We start from the raw sequence: 21,613 nt of genomic DNA on the forward strand, positions 1-21,613 counted from the left end.
ATGATTTCCCCCTGGTGAAGCCATGCTGACTACTCCTGATCACCATCTTTTTCTCCACATGCTTAGAGATGGCCTCCAGGATGAGCTGCTCCATCACCTTTCCAGGGATGGAGGTGAGGCTGACTGGCCTGTAGTTCCCTGGGTCCWCCTTCTTGCCCTTTTTGAAGACTGGAGTGACGCTGGCTTTCTTCCAGTMYTCAGGCACCTCTCCTGTTCTCCATGACCTTTCAAAGATGATGGAGAGTGGCCTAGCAATAACATCYGCCAGCTCCCTCAGCACTYGTGGGTGCATCCCATCAGGGCCCATGGATTTGTAGGTGTCAAGTTTGCCTAAATGGTCTCTAACCCGATCCTCCTCAGCCAAGGGAAGGWCTTCCTTTCTCCAGACTTTCTCTTTTGTCTCCAGGRTCTGGGRTTCCTGAGGGCTGGCTGTAGCAGCAAAGACCGAAGCAAAGAAGGCATTCAGTAACTCTGCCTTCTCTGTATCCTTCGTCACCAGGGCATCCACCCTATTCAGCAGCAGGCCCACATTTTCCCTAGTCTTCCTTTTGCTGCTGATGTATTTGAAGAAGCCCTTCTTGTTGTCCTTGACATCCTTTGCCAGATTTAATTCCAAATGGGCCTTTTGGCTGTGTTATGTACTCTTTGCAAATGATACCTGTGTATAGCACAAGTGCTTTCAAGATGCCCTTAAAGCAGTTCATTGGCAACATATTTGTTCAGAGAGCACAAATCCAAGTTACTGAGCATTGCTACACCTGTTGTAGTTAAAACTCTAAAGAGTTTTTGCCTGYATATATACAGATTTCTCTAAGTATTCCATACTACAATAGAAAATAAAGAGAATGCATTTGAGGCCAAATTACACTTTATTTCCTTGTTCTTTACAAACTCAATATTCAGTAATGATTTCAATTCATGTGTTCAGAAGAAATAATTAGGAAAAGGGAGAGGAAAATTTTTGATTCTTCTGAAGATTTCTGTGCACAGAAATTTTTTCTGCAGTATGTGATCGGTGCAACCTTGAAAACCTCAACCATCCTGCCAAAATTACTGCATTTGCTTGGGCGTTTTGAGAAACAGTCCTGACACCTGCTCAAGACCAGTCTCATTAGCTGAGAGAAGGTAATGAGATAATTACTTTCTAGATGTATTGGTTCATCCTGAACCAAGAATGGTAGTGAGTGAGCTTGTTAATCTCACAGCTTTTTGCGGGCCTGTATGAAATGTCAGGGGTCTCACTTTTGACTTCAAGAACTGTAATGAGTCCAGGTACAGCAACAATTGTTTCTTGCCAGTAAACATTYCACTTTCGAAATACAGGGAGGATAAGCAATATTATGGGCATAAGACAAAGTAGCTGGCCTGAGCGCATAGACAAAGCCATTATGTTGCTTTTTTCTGAGTGTTCTTATTGGCTCGTTAGCTAATTGCATCAAAGGATAATTGAAAGTTAAGTAAGTGCAGTGAGAAGTAAAGAGAAAAGCAGATAAAGGACAGGAAAGCAAAGATGAATAAATAGTTCAATATTCATAARTAGTCCCTGTGAGTGCTGCCAGCTCTGAGAGTGATTTGCAATATAGGTCACCTATTTTATTTGTAAGGCCTTTGCCAGAGCCACCAGTAGATTTTGTATGGGAGATGTGGCTGGCTTTACAGATGGTGGCTATAGGCTGGGAGAAATATATCATTGCTGAAAGGAARCAAGTAAGAGTTCATTCTAGTAATGGTTTCCTGGGGAGACGATCTTTTCTGTGATGTGTGCTGTAAATGAAAGAACTTCTCATAAACAGGCTAGGGGAAGCCCTTTTAAAAATAAATCAGTCTTTTAAGCCCACATTAGTCATTCTGTGAGGAGAAGATGTGCCCTTTTCCTGGTTAAAGAAATAACTAGTATGAGAAGTGTCTCCTCTGTCCTTCGTTACACCATTGTACTATTCTTAAGACGAAGACAAAAATTTTGTGAGGGAACTGAACAGGGGATAGAAATGAGCAGCAGTGTTCTCCTGAAATATTGGAAGTAGGCTAACAGTAATGCATCTGGAAGTCCTCAGTTTCTCAGCGTTTCTGTCTCTATCTGTGTACTTTCATTTAGGATGGGAAGGTGATCGTGTGGGATTCCTTCACTACCAACAAGGTAGGTAAAACTTTAGAGTAAGCCTGAGATTTCTGTGCATAGGACAAATGATGGTGGGATAACGATGGTGGGTTGGAGGGCTCACAAGTGTGTCRCAGAAGGCTCCAGGATGACTGGATAACCTTCAAACCTCCAAAAGCACCTCAGGCTGAGGGGTCCAGGGCAAATGAGCTCGCTTGCCACGTCTCTGAGCAAAGGGCCCGCGTCCTGGAGTTGGTCGTGCTCAGCAGGGTGCTGCTGGCAGGGTGGGATCTGCCCCCGTTGCTGACAGAGAGGGCTCCCAGCACAYGGCTCCGCATGCAGGGAACAGCTGCCTCGCCACGCACTGCTGCGGGGGAAGGCTGGGCTGGTGAAACGGAGATCCTCCCTGGGTAACAGCTGTACCAGGTGCCATGTTTAAACAACTGGAACCCTTCAGCCTTGGTGTTCACCATGGCATGGTGCCGCTGCTTTTCTGAGCCCTGCCAGTGCCGCCTCAACACCCACTGCTCCAGATACCTGAGAAAAAAACAGGATGTTTGTAACTCTCCTGCATGCGTACAGCAGTGAGACCCTTCTAAAGCACCGAGTCCAGTAACCCCAATAAAAGATGTTCTGTGATCAGTTTGGGGTTCATGAACAAGGTGGAACCTGTCAGGAAGGGAGTGACTGTCCATCTTCTTGCTGTTCCTCCATGTTATATGGTCAGGGTTTACCCAGCCTCAAGTTGGGTTATGACTGGGGGAARCATCTGTATCTTTCACCAACCCCTAGGAGGTCCCACAGCAATATTAAACATATTACTCTAAGCTGATTTCCTTGCACCGGTTAGAGAAATGGTGATGTCTGAGCTTTACGGAGATCCTGTATTTCAGGAACATGCAGTGACGATGCCATGTACGTGGGTGATGGCGTGTGCGTATGCCCCATCCGGATGTGCCATTGCTTGTGGGTGAGTTCCCAGTTTCTGCAGCTGCTTATGCAGAGAGGCTTTCCTTGTAGCAGTGTCCCAGCGGCTTCCCAGATGCTGACAGTTATGAGCTTGCTTGTCTTGATCATGAACAGGAGGACTGCACTCAGTGCCTCTGATCCTGTTCCCATAATGGTTCATACACACAATCTCCACTGACATCAGTGCGATAACATCTGTTGTGTAAGCATGGCAAATAATCCTCTTTCAGCATTTATATCATGGCTTAGGAATTCTGCCTGCGTGCAATTCTCTGTTCCAGTTTGGTTGCGTGTGTTGTATACATCTTTTAAGGGAAAGCTGTTTTAACCATGATCTTAGAGGTGGACAATTAGCACAAGGATATCTGAGGGAGAGATCAGACGTTAAGGATTATCAGCACTTGAATAGATCTTGGCGAGGGGGGGGGGGAGGCAGGAGGGGCAGTAACCCCATCCTCATTAAAGATAATCTTCTCCAACTTCTCTGAGGGCTCAGGTTTGAACAAATGGATTTTTTCCAAGGAAGAAAACAAAGAGATGTGACATTGGCAAAACACCTTTTAAAAATGGATGGATTAGACAAAGAAAGCTTGGGGCAAGAGAAAGGAACAAGGGAGACTATTTTACTGTGCAGCTAGCAAATGTAGAAGGAAGCAGACTGAGACAGAGAGACTTCATAAATGTGTGTGGAGAAGGATTCTGGAAATTGTACGATTTTGACTAAAACTCAAAGATGGCAAGTAAGCTCTGTCTTCACTCTCCTAAGACAGGCAGGGAGAGTGTATATGCGTTGCATTACCTAGTTCTGTGCAACTCTTGTGCTGTCAGTTAAGTGCTGTGCACTTAATACAAGACACAGAATCATTAGTTGGCGGTGTGCCTGGGATCTCGGAGACCAGGGCACAGCCTGAATCTCCTAGGACTTTAGGAARGAGTCAGAGTGGGCACATCTGGCCCGTGAGACCCAATCATATCTGGTGTAGATACAGTTGGTAGTTGGACACACTAGCTACAGAGTCAGTATTTATATTGCCATTTTTCCAAACTCTTTTTAAAAACTCTGTCTCCACACGTATTAATTTGCTGTACCATCTTTCCATAGGAGTTAGGTCATATTTATTAAGGTAGAGGAATAACAGCACTTTAAAGACCAGTACTCACAATCACAAAGGTCAATAGAAAAATGCCGGTTTGGCTTTATGCAAAAAAATTAACCCTAAGGTGACTGCTGTCTCACCTCCCGGTTTATACTTTACGGAAGTTTCTTTCAGTGCCATTTATAAACTAGACGAGGGCAAAAAATACTGGATTTCAGCTGCTGAAGTACTGTAAAGTAAACAGTGTGGTGAGGCATCTGAGGCTTCCCTGCACAAGGAGATTCCCAGCTAGCATAATACAGGGAAGTCAGTGATCATAAGGATTTGGCAGTGCAGCGCTGCCAGGTGGTTTCCTTCTTATCGCCGCTTGCCTTTTGTCAYTGCAGTTTTAACCAGCTCCCTTCTCTCTGTTATTACTATTATTATTCTCTTTAGAGGCCTGGACAACAAGTGTTCTGTGTACCCACTGACATTTGACAAAAATGAAAATATGGCTGCAAAGAAGAAATCCGTTGCAATGCACACAAACTACTTGTCTGCCTGCAGCTTCACTAACTCAGACATGCAGGTAAATGCATTCCCTACCTGCTGCTCACTGTCTCGCCATGCCTAACTTGGGCTGCATTTGTACTTGGTGCAAGTAACCTTCCTTGCACCTGAAGCATTTTGGCACCCAGTGCCATGTTCTGCACCATGCAGGGGCTGCTGAAAAACCCTCGCTGGTGGCAGTGAAGGTGCTGCGAAAGCTGTTGTAAGGAAATGCTTGTAGCAGCCCATGTGGTGGCTGCCATCGTCACGGCTGCTCCCTGCAAAGGCCTGACCCTTTTGCTGCTCCCCGGTGAAGGGAGCTCGCTGCTACCGGTGCTGTTCATTAGATCTCTGCTGGCTTGTGCTTTTAGGAGCTCAAACTAATACAAATAAATAAAAACCCAGTTCAGGTAASACTAGATTGGGTATGTGCTGTGCCAGCTGGTGGAGACTGTGTTGTTGGCCTAATTTGTCCTGGATGTCTAGCCAACTTTGCTTTTGCAAGTATTGTGCTTTCCTTCTTAGTACTTTTTGTTTGTACCAAGTGAGATATGTGAGCTCAAGATGAGGGTCCCACAGGGCTGGCTCTCTCTCTATGTGTAGTGGTGTATTCCCRAGAGAGAGAGAAAGGAAGTGATGTTATCCCCGTTTCGCAGCTGGGATTTGAAGCGCACAGAACCAGCGATTGCTCAAGGTCGCAGGGGGAGTCAGTAGCAAAGCAAGGAACAAAACCCACCTCTTCTGAGACTAGGCCAGCTTCCTCTGTACTGAACATCTAAAAGATCTGTTTCTTCAGGAACATGAAAGAATGAAAGAAGCCAGAATAATCCTCTCACCCGCTCTGGCTCTACAGCTCTGTAGCAAAATAAAGGGAAGGAGGGAGCGTTTTCATTGTTCTCCGTGGCAGCAGGGCTGGGTACAAAGGGAATACACTTGTTCCCTTCTTTCTAGATATTCGGAGCTCTTATGAAAGAAATATGAGCTCTGATTGTTTCTATTTCCAGACATGAGATACCCAAGAGTAAGCTGCTATTTGCCATTCTGTGGTTTCAGTAATGACTCTGAGGTGCTAATTCAAGTCTATTGCCATGGAAACGGAAGGCCTGGAGGTACCACAGCGCTCAGGCACGCTTAGCTGGGACCTTGCTGTGCAGGAGCCCTGTATAATTAGAACAGCATCCAAATTAAGTGGAAACCTTTTGGTGAGATAGAARAACCAGTATTTTGTTTTCTTGTTCATACCTATATGCATTGTGATTAAATCCTACAAAAAGCAAAAAATATTTATTTTTCATAATAAAAAAGAAAGAAAATTTGGATCTTTTTTCTCCATATTATATATAGAAAACATTACATACAAAATTACATTGGTGTTGAAGGGAATGTATCACTGTTATTAAATAATACCAACAGTGGATTTAGATGCTGTATATACAGTGATTCAGAGACTTTTCTGAAGAATTTATAATGAAATTTTCTTGAGATTGATAGGCTTATGCTTTTCAGTGAACATTTATAGCTCTGCTTTATTTAAAAATACAGAACTGGGCTGTCTAAGCCTCTGCTAGGACACAGTTTTGTAAAAGATAATAGAGCATCTTGAATTTCTTATCTCTCTCCTCTTATCTAATGGCCTAAGTACTAAAATTATTCACTAGCTCTGAAGCTGTGAGGTGAAACAAGCAGGCTACGCTGGTGTTTCCCAGCCCGCGCTGGGCTGTGCTGGGCAGCTCTGCTCCCCTGGCTTGCAGCAGTAGTGGGCTTGCTCCCGGTCCTGGCCCGTGCTCGAGGCCTCCCCAAGCCCGGCGCCAGCAAGAGCGAGGAGCGCCCGCAGCACCCAGCACCAGGTTCACGAGCGCTGCTCTGCTGCCTCTGCTGCTTTCTGGAAGGGCTCAGGTTTCCTGCAGAGTGGTGAAAGTCAGGGGGGAATGTAGGGGCCGGGGTCCCTAGGCGTCTGGTAGGCGCAATGGAAAGGGAGGAGAGCTGGGGGTGATGCGTCGCCGGTTAAAGCCGACCTCAGGCTGCGTGGCGCTGCGAGATGTCCCATCCTTCCCCCGCCTTGCCCCTCCTCACGCTCCCGCGCCAGGCCTGGGCTGGCTCTGCGCTGGGAGAGGCGCGCGCTGCCTTCACAGCAGCCGGAGGGAGCGTCTCTGCCTCAGCTCCCCACAGAGCCAGGAGAGACCAGCTGCTTAAACTGGGTATCCACAGTCACGGTGTGTGATAATGCTCCCCATGTGACAGTGCTCTGTGTATATTAATAGCAGCGGTTAACTGGGATCTCGAGTGTTTTGCACGGGGAAGCCAGCCATGCTCCCAGCTCCCACGCTTCCCAGAGCTGAGAATCAAAGTGCAGCCCGTGGGGCATACCGTGCGGCTGAGAAGACAGAGCGGGGGTCACTGCTTTCCCCCACTGCTGCCCTCGGCCTGCGCTTGGCACTGCGAGGCTGGGGGTCGGTGAGGGCAGCAAGGAGGACCGGTGCTTCCCGGGCTCCCCCAGCGGTGTGCAAGTGCGGCCTGTTACCGCCAGGTGACAGGCAAGGATCCCCCATCCCACGCTGCTGGCGCCCCGATGGAGGGAAATGAACATCTAAAAGCAATGATTCTTCATTCCTTTCTGGTTTTGTACGACAATACCCTGAACTTGAGTCCAAAGCGTTTTGTGTTAAACGTTATCTGGAGCTGCAGCTATGGGTTGCCAACAGACCATCCCCTTACACCTTTAGTTACCTCTACGCCCCTCCTATCTTTCTTACATGCTATTACAAGAGCAGATCCTCAGAGCTGAAAGTCTCTGTCCCTCATCCTGAAGTACAAATATTCCAGAGAATAGAGAAAATTATCARTTGAGGCTCAAAGCTGGGCTAAAAGATAATTTAGGACTTCCTTCTGCTAGTCTGCTAATCTCAGGATATTAGCATGTCTCTACTGCAGGATTCACAATAGTCTGTTCTGCAATTTTTGCAGACCTCTCTTTATGAGAGAGGTTTTTGGAGCATCTGTCAAACATGATCTGTGTTTAACCTTTATGCAGCTCTGTGAATGTCTTCACAGTTGTGTGATAATTTTCTTCTTGAAGTGCATTTTCTTTTTGGCTTCTGACTACTCACTGGGATCCCTTGAGTTTCTTCACTGAACATGAAAATAGCCTGTGTACWAAACTGAAAGGTCTCCTAAGTTCGCCTTTGTCTCTTCCATGCTCGTGCACAGGCACCCTTTCAACCTACAGAATTTGTGATTGCATAACAGCTTTGAGTGCCAAGGGGAAATTTTGAACAATTGAGCATCATCAGGATTTAACCACAATAACAAGCCATGATCACATGTGCTTTCTGCAAGCACTGCAGCAGATGAGAGAAGCTGTGATCTATGTTCAGTCAGTATATGCTCAAGTCGTTTCACGCATAAATGGTTTTGGACAAGTGAGAGGTGATGGACTTGTCAAACAACTGTCTAGACAGACTCACTTCCCTTTCAGAAAGTCCATGAAATTCAGTTTTTTGGGTTTGACCTGGTTATTTCAGGCAGAAAAAAATGTAGAGAGTTAAACAGGTATACTAAAACAGGTATATTTAAATCCAACAGTTCTTTCTTTTTTTCACTCCATTTGAATTCCAGCAGCCTAACTGTGGAGAGGATTATGTACCTGGGAAGACAGGAATATAAATCTGGTTTTACCTCCTTTTGGAGGATACAGAAATACCAGAAGAACCCTGTTGACATCAGTTCTTCAAACCCCACTGCACAAAACTGACCATTATTTAATAATGTGTACACTGTATAGTAATAGCTGTGTCAATACTCCTTTCCTTTCCACTCTACTTTCTTTTCTTAAAAAATAAAAAAYGCAAACTCTGCTTAGATCCACATTGTTTTTATGATTTTGATTTATTGCATAGTATTATATGAAATTGAAGCCGTTCTTGGTATATGTGTAGGATGCTAGGGGTTTCTTCATAAACTTGAAGATCATATGCTGATTTTTGTATCGTGCCTTTTCTTGCCATGTCCTGTAGATCCTGACAGCAAGTGGAGATGGGACTTGTGCACTCTGGGATGTTGAGAGTGGGCAGCTTCTACAGAGTTTCCATGGTCATGGAGCTGATGTTCTGTGTCTGGATCTGGCCCCTTCTGAAACGGGAAATACCTTCGTTTCTGGGGTAAGCAGGAGCTTAATATAAAAWTAAGGTATGTGGAAGGGAAAAGGCAGCAAAGCAGGAGGCTCATGATCTTATTAAGAGAATACTGGAGTATTTAGTGGGAGACCCAGTGAAATCCACTCATTGCAAGCACATTTCCCAAGCTGGAGCAAATTAAACCTCTGACTGTGGGGTCAAACCCACACCGCCAGTCTGACTGCAGTTCTGCTTACTTAACAAATTCCACCCCACACTAAAACAGTCCAGCTCATGATCAAAACAAAGCTTCTCCTGGGAAAGGAAAAGGCTCAGAGTTAAAGCAGCGGGTTCATAAAGCAGGCAGAGGTGTGAACCCCCCTTACATGGGAGCCTCCGCACAGCAAACAGCCTCTCACATTTGGCTCCTTTCTCGCACCCAGCTGTTAGGAGTCAGGGACAGGGAGTGCCAGGCTGCTGCTCAGGGCATCGAAGCGGGGCTGTAAATAATGTACATGCCGCTGTGTTGCTCAACTGCTCCCCAGAAGCCAGGGGGTAGCTTAGGCACTGGCTTAACTCTAGCACAAGTTGGAGCGGACACAGATGAGGTGTGGCCACATCTTCAGCTGTTGCTAAGTACCCTTTGCCTTCCAGTGGTACTAGAGGCATTTAAAGCCCCTTAGTCAGGCAAATGCTGCCTGCCTCCCTATCTTGGCCCAGAGGAATATACAAACCTAGCAGGGCCCGCAGAGCTAGTTTGGGAAAGTACACGGTGCATCTTCTCATTCTTAGCTGGCTGCTGAGGAACTGCTCTCCCCAGGGCAACTGAGCTGCGACTGCTTGGCATTTAACCAGGCAGTAAGTCAAGCGAGGTATAAAGGTGATTTGGACAAGGCTTAGTTCCCTTTCAAGGTGGTGGTGTTCTTTCCCACGTTAGAGGTTGAATGTGCTGGTACTAATTGGCAGGAGCTGTGTGATGACCTCTTAAGGAGGCAGGTTGCTACCAGTAACTTTGCTGAAGGTACCTGGTTTCTAAGGGGAAAGTAGGTACCTTTGCTTGGAGTGTAATAGCAGCCAGGAGCTTGCAGCTGCTGCCTCACAGAGGTGCCTCTCCCAAGGTGCTGTGGTCCCCGCTGGTGCTAGCCCTGTGCTGGTCCTGCTGCTCGCTATTGTGCCAGAGGTTGCTGACCATGGATTAGGAGATTCCACTTGTCGTGCTCTGAGTCAAAGTGCTGTCTATACACAATAAACCTGACCTCTTCTGTTATGGCTCTTTTATTTAATTTGGCTGGCCCATCATGAGTAGAGCCTAACACATTGGCCCGGTTTGTCTGCTGCTAGCACAGCTGCTCTGAAGCGTGACTGAAAGCTAATTCCATCTGAGTGCATTAGTCTTCCCAGGCTTTTCTGTAACTCAGCTTACTTCCCAGAAAGGACAGATTCATTCTCCATGAGAACAGCTCAGCTTATTATAGGGCAAAGAATCACAAGCAGCTATGGTACCACTAAGAGAATATGTAATACTTGTGTCGATATAGCAGCTTGGGCATGTCTGTGCTTACAGGGACTTAACTCATCAAATGCAAAATACCACCACAGCAAAGATTTGTCTTACATTGATTTGATGTGGATATAGCCAAAGCAGTAAGTAGTACAGCCTGAAGTTATAGTGGCATAGAGAGGCTCGCTGTATTATGGCTACATAATACAGTAACCTTGAGGTGGAATAAGCAATTCCAATACTACAGCATGTAGACTGGGTACTGTTAAATTTAACTACTTAACTAAAAATCACAGCCCTCCTTAGAGAGTTGGGTGAGCTCAGGGCTGAGCCCCTAGATGTTGTGCTCAGTGCTCTCTGAGCACTGTTCCTTGGGGTAAGTTTGATAGCACTCAGGGGGCCCATCTCTCCGCAGGTGGTTGCTGATTTCTCCTTCAAAACCTCAATCAAAGGACCAGCTTGTCAGATTGGTCTTGCCCCCAAACTCCCAGAGAGGTCAGCAAGAATGGTGCACATGGAAGCAATGTGAAGGGCTGGGCTTGGGTTGTGGCTGGATTTCAGAGGGAAATCTGTTGAATCCAAAATGTTCTCCATCTTGTATGTTTTCCCTTATGCAGAAACCACAAGCTGGTACAGAAGGAACATTATCTCCTTTAAATAATGGCATCATTAGTAAAAAACTAGGATTTAATTTCATTAGAGAGTTGCGGGAAAAGAAAAAGAGAGAGAGATGTGAATTGTGAGGAGACTGTTTAGTTTAACTAGCAATTATATCTGCTTAAAAATAAATAATGCGTGTGCTACAGTCTGCTCAGCAGAATGTGCTTGCTAGGCAGGAGCAGGCAGGAGGCCTAGCCTGCACCACACTCCCTGCACAACTCTGGGACTACTGGGATCTGCACAGAAAGTCAGAGGTCCCCTGAGCTAAGCCTCCTTACTGCCTTCCCTTTAGCAGGGTCATACTTATTAAAATCTCCCATCACCCTTGAAAAAAACCCCTATGTTCTTTCTCTTGTCACTAGTATTGTGACAGTAATGAGACACTGCAGCTGAGAATGAGGCCAGAGCTGGCCCTTCGTGTAAGAGACGGTCGCTACCCTGAGGACCGAGCATTAAATGATCTTTCTAAAGCACAGCTTGGAAGGACGGGTTAGGTTTTCACAATGAGATGAGATGGTGTTACACTTCTTTTGTCTAAGTGACCTCGCAATAGAGCACATGGACATAGAGCCACAGCAGGAGTTAAATCTAGTGGGAGGGTGGGCAGGGGACCCTCCAGATACAATTATTTCATTTTCTGTTTCAGTGTATAAAAAGAATTTGTCCTAAAACTTTAAGTGCTGGGTATTAATTTTTTATATCAGGCATGTTAAGTGGTAGAGAATGAGTCAGTCATGCAGGTTTGTTTGTTGGTGGGGATTGCAGGATGCAGGCACGGCAGCGGCATTAGCAGAGCAATGCAGTGAGTGCTGGTCGGTGTTGGACAGCATGCGCAAGCACCTTGGGCCTGTCTGCACAAGAACGCCTCGCCAGCCTCCCCTCGCTGAGCGGTACCGCAGCACTACGCGAGTGCTCGTACGTGGCACCCCCTTAGCCTTTGTGTCCTTTGTGTCATACATTCCTCCAAACTCCAGCTGCATCAGTTTTGGGGGTTCCAGTATGGCAAACTCTGGGTCTGCTTTGCTGCTTAATTCTCCTCGGAGCTGTGATGTTCAGAGCCCTGTGAACATAGTTGGGCTTGAACATGCACCTCAGACACATGAGGGGTGCGTGTCACCATTTGCACAACTGTAGTGAATTTTTTTGTCTTGTTAGGGATGTGACAAGAAAGCCATGGTTTGGGATATGCGCTCTGGTCAGTGCATCCAGTCATTTGAGACCCATGATTCAGATATCAACAGTGTCAGGTCAGTATGTTTCTGGGTGAGGACACGTTTGTGATGTTGAGCCATGCACTGGTTCTATTATTGAAGTCTGACCTCATTCAAGTAATGTAATGTGTTCTGGTCTTCTTTTACTCATGCACAGATATTACCCAAGTGGAGATGCTTTTGCCTCTGGTTCAGACGATGCCACGGTATGTTAATTCAGCAACCTAGTTTAGGGAAGATCTGTTACCTCTCAAGTCAGATATTCCTAAAAGACCAGGTCACATCTACAGATATCTTTAAATGGCTAAACTGGGCCTGTGACACCAAAGTCACAGAAACAATAATTCTCTAATATAATATATATGATGCTACCGGAAAATTCTAGTAAGGCTTTTTAGGTGACCTCTGTAGTTTTCTGCATGAGGTATTCTCCAAATATTCCATTACAGATTTTCTATTTTTTGAAGTTTTATGATCAGAATTAGTTGTCTTACTAGAAGATATTTGACCACATGCAGTCATTGATCATAGCATAGGAGGAACCTACAGCTTGTGTTAGAAGGACCAGCACATTGCAAGGGCATGAACAGAGCCTGACCACAAATGTGCACATCCCTGCAAGGGAGGAAGCAAGGCAGATACAGAGGGGCAGTGGTCTCAGCAGTGCAGTGCAGGGCAGATCCAGTCAATTTACCTTAGAAGCTCTGTGTATCCTGGGAAAGCAGCCCCAGGTTGCCCTTGGCTATATTCCCTTCCTGTGAGCCTGACTCATATTTCCAATGCTTTTTACTGGGATGAGTCATTGCATCCAAGTCATCCTTGATGATATAATAGCTCTTGCCAAATCTTACTATCTATGAACATGCTGCTAGGAGGGGGCACAGTACATTTTGATTCGTAATTTTGGTCAGTGCATTGCATGCAAAATACCATTTATCTGCTGGTGCCCTCAGGCCCCTGCATGATCTGCATGGGCCAGCGGATCTCGCTGCAGTCAGTGGGTGTCCACAAGGGACAGCAGTCTGCCCATAGGCATAGTCTCGCAGGAGCTGAGCTGACGGTAGTCCTAATTCAAAAGGGAATCTGCAAGAGGCACCTGGCACCTTGCTTCTCCTGTCTCTTCAAACATCGCACTGAGTTGCACGAGGGTGAAGAATCTTTCTGAAGTACTGTCTTCCAAGCACATTTTGAGTCTTCTCCAAAACTGGCTAACCTCAACAGAAACTTTCCCCTGGACTTCACTGGATGTGGAGACCTGCCGTGGCACTTCTGGAAAAAATGTATGCTGCTTTTAGATCTTGAAAGCTTCTGCTATAAATTAACACCACTAGCTCTGTGGTGAGCCCAGTGCATCTCTGTGCATTCAGATGTGGCACTGGAGTATGTCAGATGTTGAGAGAGATGGAGAAATTCTCCATCATTAAATTCCAATTCCAATTCCACTTTCTTCCCACCCACCCACCCCCAGTACCACTGGCTCTGGGCTCCTGTGCTTATTAATTCATTTGATGAGTTTTCTTACTTAACTATTTCTGACTCCCCTGACCTGAACAGGAGAATGGAAAATTCCATCTTTGTACTTTTGACAGAGGCTTCGGCAGTTTCTGCCTACTCAATTGTTTAAATGAAGAAGTTCATGTTTTCCGTGTTACAGACTGGTACACTGACTGGTATCCTTGACCTGATTTGTATCCTTGGGGATTTGGGGGAACAGATAATCCTGACTGTCTGGAGGGAAATCATAAAAGTGTGTTCACAGAGCAGTACTGTCACCTGAGGTGACCCTGACTCTGTATCAGGATATTCAGATAGAATTATTCATTAGTGCATAGCACTGGGAAACTTAGACTTCAAATACCTGGCAGCTTACCATGATGCTGTGAATAAAACAGTCTTTCCTTTATGTGCAGACTTGAATATCAGCCATTTTTCATTAGTTAAGTCTTAATATTAACAAACCCACCTGGCCAGTGTTTGCTTAAACTCAACATATTAAGGAAGATTTTCAGTTAAAATAGTTTCAAAAATGCATTTTGATTTCAGGCCTAACAGGCTGCAATTCTGAAGGGCACTGAAATTTGATCTGACTATACATTATTTCCATGTTAAACAAGCCTAAGTACATTGGCAAATAATTAAAACAGAAATTTAAGGWTGTGGAGGTGATTGGGGATTTTCTCTAAGAAACAGAAACCAAAGATTTGTATAAAAATGTATCACAAATTATTTTCATGTTGATTTTTCAGATTTGGGTGGCCTTGCTGTTGAGACAGACAGGCCTCCCATTAGACCAGTGGCTGTTTTCTGTCCTGTCTTACTCAGAGCAAGGATTAGCACTTAGGCTTCCCTCATGCCAAGGGACTGTCCCAACCACCATGCTCTACAGTCAGTCTGCCTGAAGCAGATGAGGGATTTAATCCTGCATCTCCCGGATTCCAATTATCGCTTAGACCATTGGCTTTAAAGACTGTCCCCTCTGCACAGCTAGGAAGCATCAGAGTACCCTAAAATGTAAGGAACCACAGTGGGGAAGCAGGAGGGTAAGCTGAGAGTGGGAGGACTTTCTGTGGGTACCCAGGATCCAAAAATCAGCACTAATCTCTTTACAGCAGGACAGACTGGAGATTTAGAGAAGTGGTTTGGAAAAGCAAGTTCCTCACTCAGTTAATACAAAACAACATTGTGTTGTTTAGACCCCACTGGACTCCTGAGGATTCCCAGTTACAGTGGGCAGAAGTAGCAAAAGGAAAGAAGCCAAGCAGCAGTTTCCTGTGATGCCTGTTAAGCTGGGGTCCTTCCCACTCACATTTTTTCAACAAGAGTAGTAACTATTGACACTAGCTTTTAGTGAGGCATGTGTGTTGTTTTTGTTTTAATCCTAGTGTCGTTTATATGACCTTCGTGCAGATAGAGAAGTAGCAATTTATTCCAAAGAGAGCATCATTTTTGGAGCATCTAGTGTGGACTTCTCCCTCAGTGGTGAGACCTGGATTTTGGATGTTATCTTGGTGTTGGGATTTGGTGCAGATTGTAAAGTTTTGTCAGTTTTAATTTGATAAAGCATTTGCTATTACAGATAAAAGCAACATTAAATACCGAAAGAAATATTTAGTGCATGGAAGCCTTTTTTCCTCTGTAAAGAAAAAATATTCCTTAAGTAACCTAACTGGCTATTGCTTAGCTGTAGTGATGAAGAGTATTTTTCTGGCCCCACCGAAGGCAGGAAATATTTTACCATTAACTACAGCTGGCCTAGAATTACATGGTAATGATTAAAAACATTTCAAAGGAAACATGAAATGTAACTAAAATATTAAGCACACTCACATAAATAGTTTATAAAGGATAATAAATGATTAATAGATGGTAAAAGTATGTTAGAGGGGCATGAAGACAGAGCCATTAACTGTTTTTCACTACCGATCCAGAGACCTGAGCTTGAGTCCTTTCTCTCCTCCCTCCCTTCCTCCCCTCCCCTCCCCTGGACAAGCCCAAAGCTGCCTCCGCCGCCCCACCTGGGGACGAGCGTGTGGCGCGTCTTGCCACCCCGATGGGAGCTGCCCCTCCGACTGCCACACAGRTGGTCTGGGGACAGTCACAAGCACCATGGCAGAACTGCTGGGGATAGTGAATCACTTACCAAACTGTTCAACCATTTGTATTCAACTTTGTGAAGCTGTTCTTGTGTAAAGTCTGAGCAGAATATTCTGACCCACAATAGCAACTGAAGTGCTTTTTCAGTCTCTCATTACTTTGGATTGATCCCTTATCTCTAATGACTGAACAGATTCCATGTATTTTCAACGAATATTTTAAACTAACTTAATTTTTAACTATATTTTAACTAATTAATTTTAATTAATTCAGCATTTAATACAGATAACTCAGCTGTGGAGGGCATGCATCTAGCAAGAGCATAGCTAGCATGTGGGAAGCAGTGCTTGCAGCCCACTGACAGGCAGAGGGAGGTCTCCTCTGGCAGGCACAGGAAATATGGGTTGTGGCTGGTTTGGTGATGAATGTCCTGCAGAAGGCCCTTGCTGCAGTCTAGAAATCTTACTGCTTAAGACCTTATTTTGTACAAATCTAATTCTCTTTGTAGGTCGTCTACTGTTTGCAGGTTATAATGATTACACCATAAATGTCTGGGATGTGCTGAAAGGGTCTCGTGTGTCCATTCTATTTGGCCATGAAAATCGTGTTAGCACCTTGCATGTGTCTCCTGATGGGACAGCGTTCTGCTCGGGATCCTGGGACCACACTCTGAGAGTAAGCATTTGGAGGACTTGGTTTGGGTGTTTAAAAAAAGAGGGTGAGAGAGGAGTTATCACAGGTAAATTGGCTCTAGAGGGACTAAAATCCCCCAGATTTTCAACAAAATGAAATGTTTGTAGAGAAGCAACAAAGATTTAGGTTTAAGCAATATTTCTCTGTTAAGTAAAAAAAATGAACAGGAAATTCAAAACAAAAAATCCCCACAAAATGCTAGCAGAACTTTTAAGAGAATTTTGAATTTATGGCTTAAAATCATAATTTTGCCTCATATCATTGTTGCTGACAGCTTGTACCAATAATCTGACTGCCTTGCCAAATTTTAAATGTTTGATAGAATAGTCAATGTCATAAATGATTGTTCAAATCTCTTTCTGCAGATCTGGGCTTAACCTGAGATCCTGTATCTAAAATCAAATGAAGACTTATACCCTGGACTACAAAAGCTGCATAAAAAACACCCCAAAAATCAAATATTTGCTACACTATAAAATGGTGATACTGAAACCACAGATTAACACAACTAGGTAGAAAATGTAATCTGCTTGAACACATAGCAACCATCAACTTGTAGTAAAATGAAATGTTTTTAATTCTGTTTTTGAAACTACCTTCTGCTAGAACTAGTTTAGTTAAATATAAAAAGAGACTTTTCTCTGAAGTCATCTGTATGATAGAAATGAGTACTTCTGTGCACATTATGTATTTATTTGCATGAACTGAGTTTCTTTTTATGGTAAATTAAAAAAAAAAAGATTCCTGATTTTATTTTATATATAAGCATAAGACTTTGGAAATAGACTTTGGAAATATTCCATAGTAGTGTGTTGAATTTTGATATTGAGAAGTGGAAAGAAAAACAACTCTCTGATACTTTATGATGGCATTATGGATGGCCGAACCCTGGTACTAAGTAGAGCAGCAAAGGGCCCACTGTGAAGGTACAGGCTGTTGTGATAAAAAGGTATTTTTTGTACAAAAAAATGAATCCTTTCAATCCCTGTTTTTTCCTACTTCCTTTTTAGATAGAAGTGTCATCTCTGTTGTCTGAATTTAAAGAATCTAAATGTATACAAAAAGATTAACTGCAAAGTTGAGGGATATAAACATGATTTACATAATCATGAGGTACTATTTTAACCAGTAGTTTCTTAGAAATTTTTAATTGTATCACTTGATGAGTGAATTTTCTTTTACATAAAGGGATACTACATGCTAAGCACTAGGCACCATTATGCTGATGGTCAAGTCTTTTCCAAGTCAGTCATAGCCATTCTRTGATCACGATCCTTATTTACATGTTGGCCAGTTCACACCACTTTGGCAGGGTAATATAGCCTTAAATGTGTATAAAGGCAATATATTCCCATTTTAAGGTCCTTGTGCCATACGAGAGCAGTATAAGTTAATGTAAATAGAGTTTAGACCTTACAAGCCAAACTGTACAGTCCTTACTCTAACAGATCTCTCACTGAAGTGAAGGCAGTTTTGTCATAACTGGACCTCAGCGCAAACAGCAGTGATTATTTGAAGAAGTACTCTAAGTCACAGTCCTGCAAACATGTGATACAGGTACCGTGCTTACCAGAATGAGCAGTCCCAGCAGATCGATGAGCAGGTAGGTTTCAGGGAAGCAGTGTAACTGGCCACATGTGCTTGCAGGACCTGGCCCTCTGTGTGAACGTCCTAATGTGATATAAAGCAGGACTGGAGCCGCGTGGAGCCAATGCTGTAGAATTAAGATATATTCAGGTAAATGGAGATATAGTTAATTATAGAACTATTGGAAAATTCTATCTGTATTCATACACTGGAAACTATTGAGATTAGAATGTGTCACCTTTGCTCATACGGATGGGTGCTGAGTTGAGCTGAACAGAAGTACTTAGGGAGTGAAGTATTGGAGTAATGCCAGGCGCCAGCAGAGTCTGGCCTCCAAAATGCAAGTAATAAGATACATATCTGAAAAGATGAAAGGTATGATTTAGATTTAGTTTGAAACAGTAAACAGTAAACAAACGATCACTGGAGTTGGCTGTTCACATAAGTTAGATGTTCAATAACCTAATTCTATTTAAAAATGGATTTTTTTAAGTTGTATAAAAATTGTTTTAGAAAAGAAGTCTCCTCTTTCATGAAAACATTAGGTTCCATGAATCCATGACCAGTTCTGGCCATTTCAGGGGAAAGGTCAGCCTTCAGACCCTAATGAAATAATTCAGCTGTTTCCACTTGGAAAAGTCCACTCCAGTGCTTTGCAATATTTGTGGCAAACTGTCCCTGTAAAAAACTGAATGCACTATGGAAAATGTAATGTCATATAGAGCTCACTGTGCAATACTGAGTCACTACACTGTACACATTTGATCTAAAGATGAATATTAATGTTTAGATAGTATTTATTGGTAAGATATTTGTTTTGAACATACTACATTGTGTTGATACTTATGAATGGCCTAAATATAATAAATTGTATTTTACATATTGCAAATGTGTATATAGTCATTTTTTCCCATCAGTTAGGTAATTGTAATAGAAGCTATTGTTTGTGTTTCTTGGCATTTATTTTTTGCAACGTACAGTTTCTTGGAGCATTTGTCCAGCAAAGAGCCATGTGAAATCCAGATCTATCAGCAAATTGCTTCTGCAATATCTTCTGAAAATACTCAAGGTGAGCAACAGTAATGGTGAGAGAGCAGTCCTTGAAAATACCTGATCTGTACTCCATCTGAGTTCCTTCTATATTTAGGAGGCCAGAATTCAGATTGTGTTTTCCTGCCTAGTAGAATCGCAGCTAATGTGATGTTTCCTTTTCAGATCTTCATCACTTTACCCAGGAATGCACTGAAAAATGCAGAGTATGTGTCTTGTGGGAGCACAGGATTCTCCTCATATCGCAGAGTGACGCCAGTAGAAGTTAGGCACCTAAACACTATTGAGTGCCTGGGCTATCACTTGGGTAAATCGTATTTGCAAATTACCTTAGATGCAGCAGCTCAGCTTTCTGCCTTCTCAGCAGAAGAGAACTGTGCTAGGATCAGCTGTTGACTCCACTTCAGTGTAGGTTTTGTGATCAGCATTAAGACTGTTGGTGGAAGTGCTCAATTTAGACACTGAAAAAGCACTACCTCAACTTAAGCACATTGTTTCATTTCCTTTTCTTTGTTGGGTGGGGGAAAGTGCTGAGACAGCCTATTCTAAGTGACATCACTGCCAAAACTGTCACCAGTTCCAGTGAGAATAGGACAGGCACCAGATCTTGGACTTTTATTCTTGCAGGGAGAAATTCCCTGGTTCTTCCACTTTATGGCAACGTTGCTGGTATTCTGTATATTAGCTGTGGTCTCTAAGTAGGTTTGAATGGATTCAACACCTACAAAAACCATCTTTTTGTTTCTATGACAATAGTGGAAGCTGTGAACCAGGACAGACCTCAACTTCCCATCAAATAAAAAAAAATATAGGAAACAGGGCATTAAAATACCTAATGTCTATCTGGCTTCCTAAAAGTTGCCCAAGGAACCTTTGGAAAACACAGCATTTTGAGATGCCCCCATTAGGTCGGTCAAGCCATTTGTTCCTCAGAAACACCTCTCTCGCAGCTGCCCTATTCCTGTACATGGGGAGAGGTTTTCAACTGCTTCTTGTCCTTTTCATCTGTTTCTCTCACTTTGGTGAACAGCTGTGTAACTCTGGCTAGAGCAATGAAGCGGCGTTGTCACATCTAAAAACCCAGGCACTGGGCTCTATCTTTTTGACCTGCTCCTTAGCTCAAGCTGGGAAGTAAATGAAAAACAGTCCAGAAAAGATATGGAAGCTGCCAATAACAAAGTTGAAAGTGCAAGGGAAACCATAGCTAGGGCAAAGTCACTGTCAGACTGCTCCATTCTGTTAAACAAAAATACCATATAAACAGGAAGGGTGGAATAGGATATTGCTAGAGAAATAGTAGCCTCTCCCTCTTGCTCTCCTGCCATGAGGAATGCGATAGGAAATTCCTGCTTGAGGATTAACAATCATAAGGAAAACTTTATAGTTAAAAAAGCATGTGTGTAAAGCACTGGTGGAAAGTAAAGATATCATTTCAGCTATTGCACTAGCACAAAAACACAGTCTAGATTTCCCTGATTAAAAAAAAAAAAGCCTAATATGGGGGTGTAAAACTTAGAGTTTGCCTTAGGAATAACTAAGAGATCAGGCTGATTCTTGATAGCGATCTGAGAAATTGCAGTAGGATTGATTCCATCTATGTATTTTTAGACTTTCTGGGCTTATTGGGATTGTTGTGTGAGAGTGTAAAACTGAGGTAGAAGGGCTGTAACCCCAGATAGGTAGACTGAAGTCAAGCAATCTTGTGCTGGCCTGTGAGGCGTCTTGAGCCTGTTCTGTGGAGAGGGGCGAGAGCCTAACTCAGTCGCAGACAGCTGCTGCTCCGGCCTTTCCCAGTGCTGCTCTGGGATGCCCAGTGACAGCACAGTCACACAGCCACCTTACTGCACCGAGCCACCGTCTGAGGCCACCGCTGCAAACTGGCACTGAGCAGGAAGCAAAAGCTGGGTGAGTGTGATATTACAGCTACCTGCCCTGAGCGCAACCATAAATCTTGAGGTGGTAATTCTGAGAGTTTTGATTACTTGCTAAGCAGTTAATGGTTCTTAGTGCTCCAAGGGCGTGGCTGGGATGCAGTGAGGTCTCTAGCAGCGATGCCTCCTCGGTGCTGCACAGATTTATGCTTTTCATAATACAGTGAGCCAGTCGGCCTGTCTTGTTCTCAACCTCTTTATTTTACAGCAGCAGTAGTGAAGGGTCCAACCTCTGTACCATGCATCATAATCCTAAATTTTGTCTGTATGCCCATCGGAAAGCAAATGCCATTGCATTAGTTCGGTAAATACAAAATGTGCTCATCCTATAGTCCTAGAAAACCTGAACCTCCTTTGGATGCAAAGAATACAGGCTTTGGCCACTAATGTTTTAACATATGAAAAAAGTATCTTACAGACTATAGCTAAAACTCAGTATTTTGCTTGACCGTGCGTGGAAAAGCTAGCGTGGGGGCGATCTCCCCCCCTCCAGCCGCGAAATTAATGTTAGCCTCAGAAGGGGCTCGCTGCGGCTCCGACCCGGGCACCCCGCGGGCCGGCGGGCGGGCAGCGCCCCCGCGA

General features: G+C 43.9%; 1 protein-coding gene across 1 annotated transcript in view; it reads left to right on the forward strand.

Moving 5' to 3' along the window:
- GNB5 (G protein subunit beta 5) overlaps positions 1 to 17,533 on the forward strand; it is a 29,612-nt gene extending 12,079 nt beyond the window's left edge. The window contains exons 4-12 of the mRNA XM_026060681.1: positions 2,096 to 2,137; positions 2,992 to 3,068; positions 4,600 to 4,732; positions 8,706 to 8,849; positions 12,121 to 12,212; positions 12,334 to 12,382; positions 15,059 to 15,155; positions 16,279 to 16,445; positions 17,474 to 17,533. Coding sequence (XP_025916466.1) covers positions 2,096 to 2,137; positions 2,992 to 3,068; positions 4,600 to 4,732; positions 8,706 to 8,849; positions 12,121 to 12,212; positions 12,334 to 12,382; positions 15,059 to 15,155; positions 16,279 to 16,445; positions 17,474 to 17,533 — 861 coding nt within the window. The remainder of the gene's footprint in view (positions 1 to 2,095; positions 2,138 to 2,991; positions 3,069 to 4,599; positions 4,733 to 8,705; positions 8,850 to 12,120; positions 12,213 to 12,333; positions 12,383 to 15,058; positions 15,156 to 16,278; positions 16,446 to 17,473) is intronic.
- Positions 17,534 to 21,613: the final 4,080 nt, after the last annotated feature.

Source organism: Apteryx rowi, unplaced genomic scaffold, assembly GCF_003343035.1.
Source record: "Apteryx rowi isolate R43461 unplaced genomic scaffold, aptRow1 scaffold_17, whole genome shotgun sequence".
Lineage (NCBI taxonomy): Eukaryota > Metazoa > Chordata > Aves > Apterygiformes > Apterygidae > Apteryx > Apteryx rowi.